The 15,436-nt window shown below is 40.5% G+C and overlaps 4 protein-coding genes across 4 annotated transcripts; 3 read left to right on the forward strand and 1 right to left on the reverse strand.

Annotated features, from left to right (window-relative positions):
- Positions 1-276: 276 nt before the first annotated feature.
- On the reverse strand, positions 277-2,131 carry LOC136416180 (uncharacterized). Its single transcript, XM_066401234.1, has 6 exons — positions 1,870-2,131; positions 1,589-1,819; positions 1,148-1,527; positions 833-1,088; positions 503-768; positions 277-451 (listed from the first exon to the last, which is right to left on the reverse strand). Exons 1-6 carry the CDS (start codon positions 2,001-2,003, stop codon positions 390-392), a joined length of 1,329 nt encoding a protein of 442 aa, XP_066257331.1. The 5' UTR covers positions 2,004-2,131; the 3' UTR covers positions 277-389.
- A 2,515-nt stretch (positions 2,132-4,646) lies between these two features.
- Positions 4,647-12,048, forward strand: LOC136416193 (uncharacterized). The gene is made up of 6 exons (XM_066401254.1): positions 4,647-5,125; positions 5,178-5,706; positions 5,760-6,050; positions 9,721-9,940; positions 10,672-11,128; positions 11,182-12,048. Exons 1-6 carry the CDS (start codon positions 4,708-4,710, stop codon positions 12,003-12,005), a joined length of 2,739 nt encoding a protein of 912 aa, XP_066257351.1. The 5' UTR covers positions 4,647-4,707; the 3' UTR covers positions 12,006-12,048.
- LOC136416234 (uncharacterized) lies at positions 6,068-8,367 on the forward strand. Its single transcript, XM_066401312.1, has 4 exons — positions 6,068-6,898; positions 7,000-7,412; positions 7,460-7,988; positions 8,038-8,367. The coding sequence occupies exons 2-4, from the start codon at positions 7,007-7,009 to the stop codon at positions 8,330-8,332; spliced, it is 1,230 nt and encodes a 409-aa protein (XP_066257409.1). The 5' UTR covers positions 6,068-6,898; positions 7,000-7,006; the 3' UTR covers positions 8,333-8,367.
- Positions 12,049-12,641: 593 nt separating the features above from the next.
- LOC136416233 (probable methylmalonate-semialdehyde/malonate-semialdehyde dehydrogenase [acylating], mitochondrial) lies at positions 12,642-14,794 on the forward strand. The gene is made up of 5 exons (XM_066401311.1): positions 12,642-12,786; positions 13,012-13,180; positions 13,239-13,433; positions 13,486-13,766; positions 13,821-14,794. Exons 1-5 carry the CDS (start codon positions 12,772-12,774, stop codon positions 14,718-14,720), a joined length of 1,560 nt encoding a protein of 519 aa, XP_066257408.1. The 5' UTR covers positions 12,642-12,771; the 3' UTR covers positions 14,721-14,794.
- The last annotated feature ends 642 nt before the right edge of the window (positions 14,795-15,436 follow it).

A 15,436-nucleotide genomic window follows, 5' to 3' on the forward strand; every position in this document is an offset into this window, starting at 1 on the left:
TTTCATCTATTTATGGGTTAAAAATCGTAAGATATAAATAAATATTTAAAAAGTGCTTCATCATAATTATATTCGCGCTTTTATGCAGATGATCTTTTGAGGTTCTGTTAATCTCATACAGGTGGCAGTACATAGAAAAATTTCCAAAGGCTTCAAATTAGCATACAAGACTAGCAACCAACAATACACCGACAGTATTCAAATGCGCAGTCTGATGTCACAAATTTAAAGAAATAATGAGTGGTCAGTTATTTTGAACTCATTGAAATCTTCATTTGAGTTACATAAGGAAGAGATGTAAAGCGACTTATAAAGGAATAATTTATTGATAATTAACGGCAAAAATATCTACATCAGTGGAATAAATTACTATAAAATAAATAAGTGCGCTACTTTCCATTCATTGCAATGGGCACCATCATGGCCATGGTGGCAGGAATCATTCCTGCACCTAAAAAAATTCTCCATAAATTGAAGCCGTAAAACCTGAATTACCCCATACCCACTGCGGCCATTACGGCCCCAGGATCCCCATACTGAGGAACAACACTATGACTAGACTCTTCATCATTAGTAACCTCGTGTTTATTGGGCTTCCTCTTCTTCCTTTTCCCCTTCAGCTTCAGTACATTTTGCTTCTTATCGAACTGTTGCTTTGCCTGTTCCACACTTTCAAATGTAGACTCGACTTGCAGCAAACCTCCGTGGGAGGTTGTCATGTTTACGTTGGAGCCCTTGAGGGGAGGTAGAACCGTGAGGCGCACTCCTCTGAAAGAAAAAAATCATTGATTAAGAGAATGAGTAGACGCGCTTTGAGGGAGAAAAGTGATACCTTGAGGCCCTTAAAGTTTGAGTAGGCGAACTAGTTGCTCCATATGAAAGCGATCTGGCTCCATTTCTCGGAGGCTTATATCCTTTGGTGGTGGACAATAGCACCCATTCGCCTTCTCCATTGAAAGGATGCCCTTCGGAGTGGACCTCGATTTCTGAGCCTCGTCGGTTGAATGTCTCGTAGGGGTTAGATTGGGGGAAATTTGCAGGACGACCATCAGTAATGATGTCCTCGTAGGGGTGCTTACAGTCTTTTTCTGAAGAAAAAAAGCTCAATTCAAGATTTGCTCCAATGGTATGCTTTAACTAGTATTACTGTTGTGATATGAGTAGGGCCTCTGTGTGCTACTGTCAGAGGGGAAATGAGTCTCCAAATGGATCTTATGTCCAAAGTATGCAGTGGGGCGTGGAGGGTATTTGCTAGGGTTCGGGGTCGGTCTGAGCCTGTCCCCTCCTTCATAGTAACTATCAAATCTATCTGAAGACTCGGTGGGCCTATGATACACGTAAGGGCTAGGTGGGGTTATGGATATTGGGCGATTAAATTCCAAATCATCTTCGTGCAAATAGGGCCTCTGGCTGCTTGCTTCAGGGACATCATACTCATCCCATGGCCTTTCTGAGGAGGGCTTGTACTTGCTTTGCCACTTTGATATTTTGGATACTGACCATGGGACTGGATCCAAGCTCACCCATCTAAGAGAAGAGAATTAAATTATATAAATACCGAGGAAATAAAGAAAATAGTAAGACTTGCCCGTTCCTGTCATCAAAAGGGTGGTTGTGCCTTTGAAGGTCCATTAAAGTCCATTTATTCGCTTTGTCTTTGGCCCTTTCACGGAGGTTGGGATCGTGAGTCGTCTGGTCCTTGTTGTACTTTTTGGTGAAATTCTCCAGGAATTGAGTCAAAGAGATCTTCGAGTTTTCTTTGCGGTCGTTGCTGTTAAATTCCGCGTTCGAGTGAATGCTGCGGGGCGCGTTCTCGGACCTGCCAAACCAACATTGAATCGTCGACGTGGATTAACACGAACCACTTACCGCCCTCCTGCAAACTTCCCCCAAAACCCGCCATCGGCCAACTTCAAACTGTCACCCACACCATCCTCACCCTCTTCAGTCCTCACCACTACACTCAAGCAAAAAACCGTCAATAGCACCACTGCGTAGCTCATTTTGTCAAATCGTCTACCGGCCTCAGTAAAACTGGAGGGTTTACATTGAACTTGAAAGCACTTGAGCCAAAACGAAGCTGACGAAAGTTCGGTTTCTCGGTGAAATGGGCCTGAGCGGCATGAAGATGGTGACTATAAATGTGTATGGAGCCCCCTTCTTTGTTTAGTCCGGGCGCGCGGGTATAGGAAGTGGGCAGTAATTGGGACCAAAGAGAGTAAGGATTTTAAGAGGTGCTTCAATAGCAAAGGATTGTTGCTCTTATTTTGAGCTATTGGAGAGATTTTCAACAGGGTATTTTTTGCTAAGAGCGAAGGGTTTTTGGTGTGTGGCGAGGGAGTTCGGGTTGCATAAGGGGCGCATTCGCCATTACGTCAGGGAGGAAAATTAAACTGAATCATCCTGCTAATATTAGTCGAGCGACGAGCTGTTACCACATAAGTTCTCGTACTACATTCCCTGTTTAAATTCCTGCGCTGCAATTTCATACTCAACGGTGACAATATAAAAATCTCGCGATCCGGCCTTTGTCGGAGTAATAATTGTACCAGTTGATATCTCATGTTCTTTTTGGACCCATCACCGTTTGTTATGATTTCTTTGGTTCTCGTAGAAAGTTGGAAACGCCGCTCTTGACGTGAAACCAACAAAGAACATTTCGTAGAAAGGCTTTCTCCCCGAGGCAATTACGTTTCAATGCAAATTATGCCGGGCATGCAATTTGAAGATTGTTGTTATTATCCAACTTCAATTAGATGTAATACTTATCGACTCTCACTAGTCAGAATTGGCGCATGTAGGCTCGCAGTTGTTTGCTGAGTGTTGCTCTGGCCCAATTTTCCGATTATTATAGCGGGTATAGCACCTACTTAAGACGTTTAACCTACTGCGGGACGTGTTTGCTTAAAGACTTTCCATTTCGTGTAAAATGTCAAATGCTTATTACAGGCAAAATGTTCCTGTAACGAAAATAATTAAACTTGATCCGCTTCGAGCCATTCTGGGTCATTTTTTTACTGATCGCTTGACTGGCACACAAAAGAAAAACATCATGGTCAAGATGGTAAATTTTACGGTGTAACCGCTGAATTTCTCGCAGATTTGGTTTATTTTTCCGTCACTTTCCTTTCGATTTCTATGAACCGGTCGTTAGATATCGTCTAATTTTATGGTCAATGTGACGGCAGGCCTCAAATAAACTGCTCGTGAAAATAGGCGAAATGGCGGGATTTTCGTTCATTTTCCTAGGCTTTCACGGTTTTCATCAATTCACTTGAAGGAGAAATTTTCATGTTTGGCGGATTTTCGATTTTCGGATAACTAAGAAGGTTACAGGGGACGCTCAAAAAGTAGCAATTTTGTCTTTGAACACCCTGAATCTTAGGAATACCTCCCCCAATTTGATCCAAATAAATTGTGTCAAAAGACCATTCCTTGTAAAATCAGTGGCGTAGCCTGTTTGCCAGTCAAAAATCGTTTCGATATCGTATGAATCCGAAAATAACAATGTACAACTGAGTACATTGCCATTCTTGACAAAATGGTGATTGCACGTCTGCTCGTTTAGGGGTCAAGTACAATATCTCGAAAGGTACTTGAGAACCTTTTAATTCCTGTTCTACAAGAAAAATTAAAGGGAGGTTCATAAAATTCCTTTCTTCGTGAAAGTTCAGCAATATTTGTTGTAATACTCCGAAATACGAGCGCCCAAAAGCGCTGACCATTTTCGGGAGCAGTTTAAGTCTACACGAACGATCGATGCTGTGAATTTCGCTTATTCAATTAACCCCGCACTAACAGAACCCATTAAACGTCATGTAGATAGTTCAGTGGATTAAGCAGCCTTTCTAGTAACTGTTAAGCACCAATCACAATTATAATTTCAACAGTTATAGCTGTATAAGAGAAGACACGCGGACAAGATAGACAAGGAGAGGCGGCCTGCTGGTCACCTCTGTTATTCCGCACTTCCTCAATATCAGCTGGATATTGTCCCCCAAATCGAAGTTTGACCGCTCCAGAGAACAAGCGACCCAGTGCCCACCTCTTCTCCGTGCAGAAATCGGGGTGCAAAATTCGCATAGATCATAACAGCACTTGTTAATTAACCGGACGCAAAACACACATTTTTGACTTGATTACGGCTCTAAGGTTTCTATATCAACTCTGACACGCCCTTTAACGCCGGGAGATCTGCCAAGGCATTGCCGAGCAATTCTGTAGATAAGCATCGATATCTGCGTTAAATCACGGTGGCAAAAAGGCCTAACTGTAACGTAATTGAAACTGGAAATTTTATAACATGAACCGTGAGAAAAATGACAAGATTTATCTCGATGCTTAAACCGAGGAAAGTAACGCAAATTGCGGCTGGTGACTTTGAGCTACAACATCCGCAAGCGATTTGCGTTAATTCCGATCGGGAAGGCATTTGCAAACGGTTCAATGTCGTCATTTGATTATACGGAAACACATCGTAATGGGAATGCTTAAAAGCATGTGAAACTGCCCGTGATGGTCGCTTGTTTGAATGTTTCAAGCTGTATTACAATGGAGAAATATATCAATAAGTACTTACTTGCTTCGTGATGCAAGAATTACATTGTACTTGATAATAATTATCTCTTATCAATAACGGAACACGTAGATACCCCTGGGTGAATCATCCACAACTCAGCTATTGCGCTCAGTTCCGTTGAAAGAACCATGGCGCTTGAAGGCTACACGATCAAAGACATAGAGAAAGTGATTACGGGCATTAATGGCAAGAAAGCAATTCAAGTCGATATCGCAAGATTGACGGCTCCCGGTGAAAACTACATTAGTTTGGTGTTTGGTGTAGACATCTTAGTAGAAGATGAAGAAGGAACGCGTGAGACCATTAAAGCTGTGGCCAAGCGCCTGCCTCTTGCAGACATGAAGGATGGCATGTCTGTCATGTCCATGAAGAATGAGATTAAGTTTTACTCTGACCTAGTACCCCTGCTCACCGAATTCGCCGCGAAATACGGAATCGCCACTGATTATTATCCGAGATATTTAGGCTCAAGGCTGAGCTTGGACTCTGAGAAAACTGAACCCGACTCAGAGTCAGTTTTACTAATAGAAAATTTGCTTCCTCAAGGTAAGAACTGATACTTTATCAGCTGATCATGACGAGTTTACTCTCTCTTCAGGCTATTTCAACGAAGACAGATTCACGGGCTTCGATTTGGCAGCAGCCAAGGCGATCCTAAAAGCTCTCGCGCAGTTCCATGGGATTCCCCTGGCGATCAAGTTCAAAAATCCAGAACTCTTTGAGGTGGTCAAGCAAATGCTTGATCGTTCCCCCTTTCCTGAGCCACCTGAAGACGGTCCTCATGAAGATGCAGGCCCTCCAGATAAGCTAATGTTCGAGAGCATACTTAAGATTCCTGCCTTCGAGCCATATGTGGGAAATATTCAGAAACTGCGGGAAAATTTGCCACCTGCGGAGGAGCGGTTTGGCCGAAAAGGAAAGGAGCCTTGGAACACACTAAGCCATAATGATTTCTGGATTAACAACATGTTGATCAAGGTTCCAGGAGAAGATTCATCAAAGCATATGGTTAAATTGCTCGATTTCCAAATGTGCTCTTATTCCCCGTACGCCAAAGATTTGGTCTTCTTTTTGCTGACCAGTGTACGCGACGATGTTCAGAGAAAACACTTTGATGATCTACTTAGGTTTCACTTTCAATCAAAACCGCAGAAATTTTAATAACACAAAAATATTTTAGGTATTATTACAAGGAATTGACCGCACTTCTGACGAAAATCGACGTTCCAGAGCTGAAGCTTTCTTATGAGGAATACATGGAGGAAATTAAGTTAGTGGCAACAAAGTTCGAGATTTCTCACTCACTTTTCTTTTGCAATATAATTTTTGCTGCTAAAGAGAGCCTGAAGGATCACTTGACTGGGGAGGTGGACGTGTTTGACCAAATTAACTCCATGATGAGCAATTTGGGGGAAAGGCAGATAGAAAAAATCGAGCTTGTTCTGAAATTGTGCGTCGAGAAGGGATGGATGTAAGAAAGTAAAGTGTAACGAAAAAATTTAATAATCAAAATTGTCATTTAATTTTAATAGTTATTGAAAAAGTGCTTTTTCTTCGTGTAATGCTGTTTGGTCGTTTTTCTCAGTATAGAAAACGTCAAAATCTTCTAGAAGAGGCGTGACTTAAATATCGTGAGCAACCAATAAAGGGGCTGTGAGTCACTTCACGACCAATGAAATTCCTGCTATTTCCCGCCATAAATTGAATCAATATGTATTAGCAATATTTCATTATGCATACAGAGTGTACCTTTGAATACTTCGCATCTGGTTTATTTTGAACTACGTTCAAAATATTGAAATTTGTCGCGAAACAGCGATTCGTTTTTGACGGGGGCATATTTAGCGCTAAATACAGATTTACCAGAACGCCAAAATTTTCTTGACAATATGGTGTCTGGAAATTACATTCTCAATTTATAAACTGGAGTAATTTTAAAATGTTGAACATGTATTCTTAAGCTTAAGGCAAAAATAAATCGGGCTTAAACAAAATTAACCAAAAAAGTTACAAATTACATTAGTATTTTTCAAATCATCGAGTTCCTCGCACCCAACGGAACCAACCACAGTTCAAAAAATCTAATTTGTATAATAGGAGCGTAGTAGCATCACAAGATTTTGTTTAATTTTTAAATTGACTGGGAACATTGCGCAACCAATAAAACGCACAAAATTATTTGCTGATCACTTTCCATCATTTATCAGTTTCGACTGTGTAACGCTCCAAGTTCAACAACTGTACTCTGCTAATTGTAAAATACTTTAATAAATACCAGTCATAACTTAATAAACTTATCGAGCATTTTTCCCCAATAAAGTAAGTACCTTATAAATGAATTATCGGTGGGCATTGGATAAAAATCGAATGCCGAATCATCGCCACAATCATCCTCACGAATCACTTTATTAAACTTCCAGTATCGTCATGTCGTTGGTAAACTACTCAATAAAAGATATAGAGAAAGTTCTCAAATTAGATGGAGACAAAAAGGTGTCAAAAGTTAACATAGAACGACTAACGGCTCCTGGGGAAAACTATGTTAGCTTAGTGTTTCGTGCGGATTTTCACCTGGATAACAATGAAATCATCCATGCAGTCGCTAAACGACTGCCCCTTGGGCAGGGAAGCAACGACCTCAACATCATTGCAATGAGGAACGAGATCAGATGGTTTTCCGAAGTGGTTCCTTTAATACAACAATTTTCTGAGTCCTATGGCCTTGAAGCTGCCTACTTCCCTAGGTACCTTGGTTCAAGGTTCAGTCTGGATCGTTCGAAAACAGAAGCAGACTCTGAGGCTGTGCTAATGACCCAGAACTTGAATCCTCAAGGTAATTGTAGCGCCCCAATTGTGAAGTTATTAATATTATTTCTAAAGGTTACATCAACGAGGACAGGCTGAAGGGTTTCGATTTGGAGACTTCCAAAGCAGTCCTAAAGGCTCTGGCAGAGTTCCACGCCGTTCCTATGGCTGCGAAGTTCAAGAAGCCTGAACTAGCTAAGAAAATCAGAGACTTCCTTGCGAGCACTGTTCCTCTGTTTCCAGAACCTCCAGCAAACGGGGCTGTAGACGACCTTGTCATTCCTGAATTGTTAGTGTTGAACAAGACGCTGGAGATGCCTGCTTGCCAGGATTATGTCAAGAATTTAAAGCACATTAAGGAAAATTTTGCGTCTATAAATCAAGGACTTGTGGGACTTGCACTGGAACCATGGAGCACGATTTCTCACAATGATTTCTGGACGAATAACATCATGGTGAAGTCTCAGGAGAGTGGGAGAATTTTGGTGAAAATCCTGGATTTCCAGGTGTGCATCTACACTTCTTATGCCAGGGACGTGATCTTTTTCCTGCTAACTAGTTTGCAGGACGATGTTCAGAGACACCACTTAGACAGTCTCTTAAGGTTCGTTTTTAGTTTGATTAACTTGCAGCCCATCACCGAATTTTAACAGGTATTACTATGAAGAACTAACTTCAACCTTAAGCAAAATCGATGTCCCCGAACTGAAACTCTCCTACGAAGACTATTTAGCGGAAGTCAAGAGAGTGATGATCAAATACGAAGCCATACACGTTCTGTTCTTCTGCAGCATGATCTACGCCTCCAAGAGTAATCATGCCGATCATTTAACAGGGGAGACTAACATGTATGATCATATTATCAAAGTGATTAATAACATGTCTGAGCGAGCAAAAGAGAAGATCGCCCTTGCTGTCGAGTTAAGTGTCGAAAGGGGATGGATGTAATTAATTTTATTGAAAATAAAGTTTTTTTTTTATTATTAACGAGATTTAAATTCGCCGCTCAAAATTCCGAGGTTTTTTTTGACACTGAAAAGTCCTTGATGGAATCAGGCTATTTCATTTGTCATTATGCTTCGTTGCAGGTTGAAGTAAGATAGAAAGCTGATCTAAGATAACATTTGTCAAAATGAATAGCAGCTGGCCTTGGGACCATGTTTCTTTTTGAGTGTTTCACTGAGAGAAACCACCTATTGTGGGAGGAAAATTGGATACACGGAGAAAAAGCACTTATTAAAAAAATAATAATGCACTAATCGTTTACTTCTTCATATTTAATAACTTGATAATTTAATTTAATTGACACTGCTCCTCAGCATAACAGCTTTTTTCAGTACCAGGAATACGAAACGCTTAAGTTAATTCCAGCGAAACTGATTATTTCTAGACAAATTAATGCAGTGGAACTGAACTATTATCATTTCCTATGGCAACAAAATTCTCATTACTGCGCTGATGCGATTCTAAACGGTCACTTAAACTATAATCGAGTAGCAAGCAGCTTCACTGGCAAATTTTTCAGCTTTATTTAAAAACAATACGTTGGAGGTTTGTTAATGAAATCATGACTCGTAAACTATTTAATCTCCTTATCAGGTCAAAAAGTATTGGCTTTTGAAAGTTCGTACATCATCAGTCATTTTTACCATCAGAATGTCCCAGAACGAGTATCCAATTAAAAACGTAAATTGATAATGTTATGAAAGTCATGAATGTAAGCGCATATTTTACATTTCCTTTTATCAGACACAACACATGTATATGTGTGTATATATATACGTATATTCCTGATTGAATTATCCATATAATCCAGTCACTGTTTCGATTCATCTGAAGCCAGCATGTCAATCCAAGGCTACACGATAAAAGACAGAGAAAGTAATTATAGGCATAGATAGCAGGAAAGTAATTAAAGTCGATATTGCTAAATTAACGGCTCTCGGTGCAAACTACCTGAGTTTGGTATTTGGCGTAGATATCTTGGTTGAAGATGAAGCAGGAAGACGTGAGACTACCAAAGCAGTACCGAAATGGACTACCGAATAAACTCTTGTCGCGGACACGAAGAACAACTTCAATGGTGTAGCCATGAAGAATTATATTAAATTTTACTCCCATTGCTCAGGAAATTTGCTAGAGAACATGATCAGTGACCATTACGCGAGACATCTAAGCTAAAAACTGAGTTTAGATCCTTCGAAAACTGAACCGAAGTCAGAGACAGTTTTACTAATAGAAAATCTCTTTCCTCGAGGTAAAAAACAAAAAATTGTCAACTCATCATGATAAGTTTGTTCTCTCTTTAGGCTATATCAATGAAGCCTGATTCACAGACTTCGACTTGAAAGCAGCGAAAGTAATCTTAAAAACTCTTGCGCAATTCCATGGAGTCCCCCTGCTTATCAAGTTCAAAAATCCAAAACTCTTTGGAGAATCAAGAAGTTGCTTAATCGTCCCACCTTCCCGGAGCCGCCCAAAGGCGGTCCTCATAGACCTCCTGAAGATGATCCTCCTCTTCCTCCTCCAGGTGGTCCTCCCGGTCTTCCTCTAGGTGTACTCAGTCCAACATTTACTTTTTGAGAAGCTAATTAAAATTCCTGTCTGTCAACCATACATCTTTTCATGAAGAAATTCAAGGTGAATTCGCTGCCTGTGTGCAAGTGGTTTGTTTCATCTATCATTGGGCTTTACTGAGGGCTGAAGTGAAATAGGTAGCTGATCTAAGATGGAGAGCTGTCAAAGTTGTATAACTTTGGGATATCTAAGCCACGCCTCCTACTGTGTTCTACACTGAGAGAAGGCGTCTATTTTGAGGAGAAAAATTAGGCACACGGAGAAAAAGTACTTAATAACAAAATCTGATTATTTAATCACTCTATCTGGTAGTGCTGGGAGATTGCAAGCATCAACATGTTGTTTACCTACATATGAAAATTCGTAATTCATTAGTATTAAGTTAATTCCAGCGAGTCTGATTATTTCCATGACAAATATCCTGTCTTTAATAGCATTTTTTTAATTGTAGGTTAAAAACTAATGCAGTGGAACTGGACTGTTATTATTTTCTACAGTAGCAGCATTCCCACTACTAGTTATTATAGTTGCTGATTTGCTGATTCAAGTGCCAAACGTTCACTTAGATTTTTATCGAGTGGTAAACATTTGTATTACTGCCAAATATTTCAGGGTTATTTATAAACAGTACATTAGAGATATCTTGTGAAGATCATAGCACGTAAATTACTAATCAGTCTATCAAATTCGAAAATATGATATCTTAAAAGTTCATAACAGAATTCCATTCATCCGTCACTCTTATTACCAAAATGTCGTCATTGACGGAATATAAAATTAAAGATATTGAAAAGCTCATCGGTGATGGCAAGAAAGTAGTAAAAATCGACATTAAAAGACTAACAGCTCCTGGTGAGAATTACCTAAGTTTAGTGTTTCGCGTGGATGCTTCAGTGGAAAACGAGAGAGGAGAGATCGAAACCATCAATGCAGTAGCAAAGAGGCTTCCTCTGACCGAGAAAAATGTGGATTTCAATGCCTTGGCAATGAGAAATGAGATTAAATGGTATTCTGAGATTGTGCCTCTTTTGACAGAGTTTGCCCAGGAATATGGCATTGAGACTGACCATTACGTGAACTATTTAGGTTCCAGATTCAGCTTGGATTCATCAAAATCTGAAGCTGATTCTGAGGCAGTACTGCTACTTGAAAACCTAATTCCTCAAGGTAAGTTTCTGATCCGTTGAATGTTTAAAATGTATTGAAAATCTAAATTTAAGGCTACGTAAACTTGGAGAGGCACAAAGGTTTTGATCTGGAGACATCTAAAGCCATTCTAAAAGTTTTGGCGAAATTTCACGCAATACCGTTGGCAAGCAAATTTAAGAAGCCCGAGCTTTTTGCACTTATCAGGGACTACCTACAGAAAACTGTGCCGAATTTCGGTCAAGGAGAGGGAAATCAAACCGGGGCCGCCCCTTCAGAGAAGCTGATTTTAGCTAAAGCCCTTGAAATCCCTGCCTGTGCGCCTTATGTACAAAACATCAAAGCTCTGCAAAAAAATTTCGTGCCAATGAGTGAGAGATTCAAGGCCACAGGCAAGGAACCATGGAACACTATCGTGCACAATGATTTCTGGGTCAATAACATGATGATCAAGGCCAATGAGCAGGAACGTAGCAAATCTCTAATCAAAATACTGGATTTCCAAATTTGCCTCTATACTTCCTATACCTGGGACGTAGTATTTTTCATGCTGACCAGCCTTCAGGACGAGGTACTCAAGCAGCATCTCGATGACCTCATCAAATATTACTATGAGGAATTCACAGGTCTTTTAGACAAATTTGATATTCCGGAATTAAAGCTTTCCTACGACGACTATTTGGAGGATTTGAAGCATGCTGCTACTAAATACGAAGTGATGCATGCTTTGTTCTTTTGCAATGTGATTTTCGCCCCCAAGGGGAGCAAAGTCGACCACTTAACAGGAGAGGTTGATATGTTCGAACACATGATCACGATGATCAATAATCTGGGGGAACGATCGAAAGAGAAAATCTCTCTTGTGGTGGGGGAGTGTGTCAAGAGGGGGTGGATGTGAGGAGGATGAGTAAAGAGTAAAAGCATGTCATAAGAATAATTTTGTCCGTTCTGGTTTTGTATTTTCTTGACAATATGGTGAATACAAGTTACGTTCACCATATTATCAAGGAAATATAAAAAACGGTTAATTAAAGTACTTTTTAACTTATTTATGCATGTTCAGTCATTAATATATTATCTTCTATTAAAAAATACGTTCTTCCAAATCTTTTCGCCCTTGAACCATCATAATCCGAACTTTAACCGCCTCTCTTTGGGTCACAACAATCCCTTTAGGTCGGTACCTGCAGCTAACGGTATCTACCTACCAGTAAGCAAGGTCTTATGCATCTTTTGCTCGTATATCCATGTAACTCATTACAAAACACTGATAAAACTTACTTAATTCAGTTTATAATGTGTGTAAATTTACGATAACCTTAAGCACTGCAAGGTAATGGTACCCAGTTGAGTGGGTTTACTTCCAGTTGGGTCGAAGCTAAGGCATCACGATAAGCACAGAATTTACCTGCCATTAAATTCTCATTGAATGTCTGCGTTTCTTGTCTTATAATTGAGTTTTTCGCGTCAATTTACCGATTTTTGAATGAGCCGATTGTTGAGGTTGATACAGAGACTTGCAGAGTAAACACATGCAAAGCTGTAATGGAGGGGACTTCGCTGCGAATCTGAATGTGTTATTGATGTGTTGTTTTCATTATCATTTATACGGGTTTTGGTGGTATTTTTGTGCTTTTCATCAAGGCTGAGATATTTTTCCCGAGATGATACGTCCTTCCGTAAGTATGCTGTAGGGGGGCCTCATAAATGGCGGCTTTTAATGGACATCTGGGACTAAGATTAATATTAAGTCAGCTGATTGATTAAATTACGTATAACATATATGAGAAGAACTCGCTTTCGCTTTATATTCAATCCCTATTAAACACCCATTGTATTTTAATAACACTTATCATGCCAGTTCAGTTTAGTTCAGGTTAGTAACAACCAAAATCCTCCTTCAGGCCTCCCCTTTGCTCAATGTTCTCAAACGGCAATACTCGAACCTCGCTCCATCCACCAAACTATTCATCGATGGACAGTTTCTGGACTCCAAGACGACCCAATGGGTGGATCTGCACGACCCTGCTACCAACAACGTGGTCACCAGGGTACCTCAAAGCACCCCAGAAGGTTCTGGACTTTCAAAACCAGGCTGAAGGGCCTATATGTTTATACTATTCTATTATAGAAATGAAAGCTGCAGTTGAGTCGAGCCAGAAGGCTTACCAAACTTGGAAAAACACCTCTGTTCTGACACGGCAGCAGTTGATGTTGAAGCTGCAGGCAGTTATCCACAGGGACATAAAGAAGATTGCTGCCAATATCACCCTGGAGCAGGGAAAGACCTTGGCCGATGCTGATGGAGACGTTTTAAGGGGAGTACGTAAGTTTTCCCGTTTTGGTTCTCGATAGGAATTGCATTCGAGGTGTTTCAGAGGTGGTGGAGCACGCATGCGCCGCAGGCACCCTCCTGCAAGGCGAGTCCCTTCAGGGCATCGCCAGGGACATGGACGTCACATCATATAAAGTGCCAATTGGGGTAACGGCAGGAATTTGTCCCTTTAACTTCCCAGCTATGGTGCCATTATGGATGTTCCCCTTAGCATTGATAGCCGGAAACACTATGATCCTGAAGCCATCGGAGAGAGACCCGGGGGCTACAATGCTGCTCATGGAGCTGCTCAATGAGGTGGGATGCCCCCCTGGAGTCGTTAATGTTTGTAGCAGTCGTATTTTGCATGTAATCGATTATTAAATTTTACGACTTAAGGTAATCCACGGAACTCACGATGCTGTGAATTTCATCTGTGACCATCCAGATATTAAAGCCATAAGCTTTGTCGGAGGGGACAAAGCCGGCAAGCATATTTACGCCAGAGGGGCTGTCAACGGCAAAAGAATCCAGTCCAATATGGGGGCCAAAAATCACGCCATAGTGCTTCCCGATGCAGATAAGAACACAGCCCTGGATTCCATAGTCGGGGCTGCATTTGGGGCTGCAGGTCAAAGATGTATGGCCTTGAGTGTCGCAATACTAGTGGGGGAGGCTCAAAAATGGGTCCCTGATCTCGTGGAAAAAGCCAAGAAGCTGAAAGTTAGTGCAGGACATGAGCCTGGAACTGATGTGGGACCAGTAATTTCCCCTCAAGCCAAACAGCGAATTCTGCAACTCATTGAGGCTGGAATTAAGCAGGGAGCGAAGTGTCTCTTGGACGGCCGTAATATTAAAGTTGATAAATATCCCAACGGTAACTTTGTGGGGCCTACTTTGCTCACTGAAGTTCTTCCATCTTATGACTGTTACACTCAAGAAATCTTTGGGCCAGTTCTCTCAGTGATATCTGCCAACACCCTCGAAGAGGCTATTTCCATCATCAACTCCAATCCCTATGGAAACGGCACCGCCATTTTCACCACCAGCGGCAACCACGCCAGGCAATTTGTCCATGAAGTGGATGCTGGACAAGTTGGAATCAACGTCCCAATTCCAGTTCCATTGCCCATGTTCAGCTTCACGGGATCTAGAGGTAGTTTCCATGGAGATCTACACTTTTATGGTAAACAGGGCTTGAACTTTTACACGGAAACCAAGACGATAACATCATTGTGGAGAAAGGGGCTGGTGCCAGCTAATGCAACCCCTTCGGTGGCTATGCCTGTACACAATTGAGAGGAAAATGGCAATATTATGAGGTTTTCGGGTGTCAAGACTGCAAATTAAATTAATGTTTTGTATGAGTTTCATTTGGGAAGATTGATTGAAAGACTTAATGATGAAATTGCATTCCACACATGCTTTGCAAGACAGCAATGTATTGTTGGTTGTATATAAATTTTCATAGCTAGATGTACTAAATATTTTAATGTTGTCCGATTTTTTTACTTTGAGTTTTTTCTTAAAAATTACCATTGTAGGATTCTTTTAGTTCTATAATATCCTGGAGGTTTAATATCAATTTATTGCGCGATTTGATGATAATTCAGAGTAATAACATCTGTCTCAGGACATGTTCCCAACCAAGTCGTTTTTTTTTATAATATAATCATTCATATAAGTACACTTTTTGCAGCTTTGAGCTGCCATTCTCAATAGCGATCTTATCCATAAAATTATGCCATTATTTGCACACTTTCAACGTAATTTTTTATGTATTAAGTAAAATTTACCATATTGTCAAGAAAGAAGAAATATTTTCTTGACATTATGGTGAAAAAAAGATTCACACTAAATTATCTTGCTCTTTTTCAAACCCCTTAACAATCCCTTATTGGCCTGTTGTTACTAATTTCACCTAGTTAACTTACCTAGAACTTTCAGCAGCCAAAAAGAAGAATAAATCCTTTGAAGAAGATGTGTTACAGTGGTACCCTCAAGTCAGTCTGTAA

The sequence above is a fragment of the Euwallacea similis genome, chromosome 22 (genome assembly GCF_039881205.1).
Source record: "Euwallacea similis isolate ESF13 chromosome 22, ESF131.1, whole genome shotgun sequence".
NCBI lineage: Eukaryota > Metazoa > Arthropoda > Insecta > Coleoptera > Curculionidae > Euwallacea > Euwallacea similis.

Bases quoted from the DNA above. Each gene is read 5' to 3' on its own strand.
- LOC136416180 (XM_066401234.1), bottom strand. From the start codon at position 2,003: ATGAGCTACGCAGTGGTGCTATTGACGGTTTTTTGCTTGAGTGTAGTG. The intron at 1,089-1,147 runs GTAATACTAGTT...TTTTTTCTTCAG, and splicing joins GCCCTACTCATATCACAACA to AAAAAGACTGTAAGCACCCC. The intron at 769-832 runs GTATCACTTTTC...TTTTTCTTTCAG, and splicing joins CAAACTTTAAGGGCCTCAAG to AGGAGTGCGCCTCACGGTTC.
- LOC136416193 (XM_066401254.1), top strand. From the start codon at position 4,708: ATGGCGCTTGAAGGCTACACGATCAAAGACATAGAGAAAGTGATTACG. The intron at 5,707-5,759 runs GTTTCACTTTCA...AAAATATTTTAG, and splicing joins CACTTTGATGATCTACTTAG to GTATTATTACAAGGAATTGA. The intron at 9,941-10,671 runs GTACTCAGTCCA...ATATCTTAAAAG, and splicing joins CTCCCGGTCTTCCTCTAGGT to TTCATAACAGAATTCCATTC.
- LOC136416234 (XM_066401312.1), top strand. From the start codon at position 7,007: ATGTCGTTGGTAAACTACTCAATAAAAGATATAGAGAAAGTTCTCAAA. The intron at 7,413-7,459 runs GTAATTGTAGCG...TTATTTCTAAAG, and splicing joins CCAGAACTTGAATCCTCAAG to GTTACATCAACGAGGACAGG. The intron at 7,989-8,037 runs GTTCGTTTTTAG...GAATTTTAACAG, and splicing joins CACTTAGACAGTCTCTTAAG to GTATTACTATGAAGAACTAA.
- LOC136416233 (XM_066401311.1), top strand. The intron at 13,181-13,238 runs GTTCTGGACTTT...ATTCTATTATAG, and splicing joins ACCTCAAAGCACCCCAGAAG to AAATGAAAGCTGCAGTTGAG. The intron at 13,434-13,485 runs GTAAGTTTTCCC...GAGGTGTTTCAG, and splicing joins AGACGTTTTAAGGGGAGTAC to AGGTGGTGGAGCACGCATGC.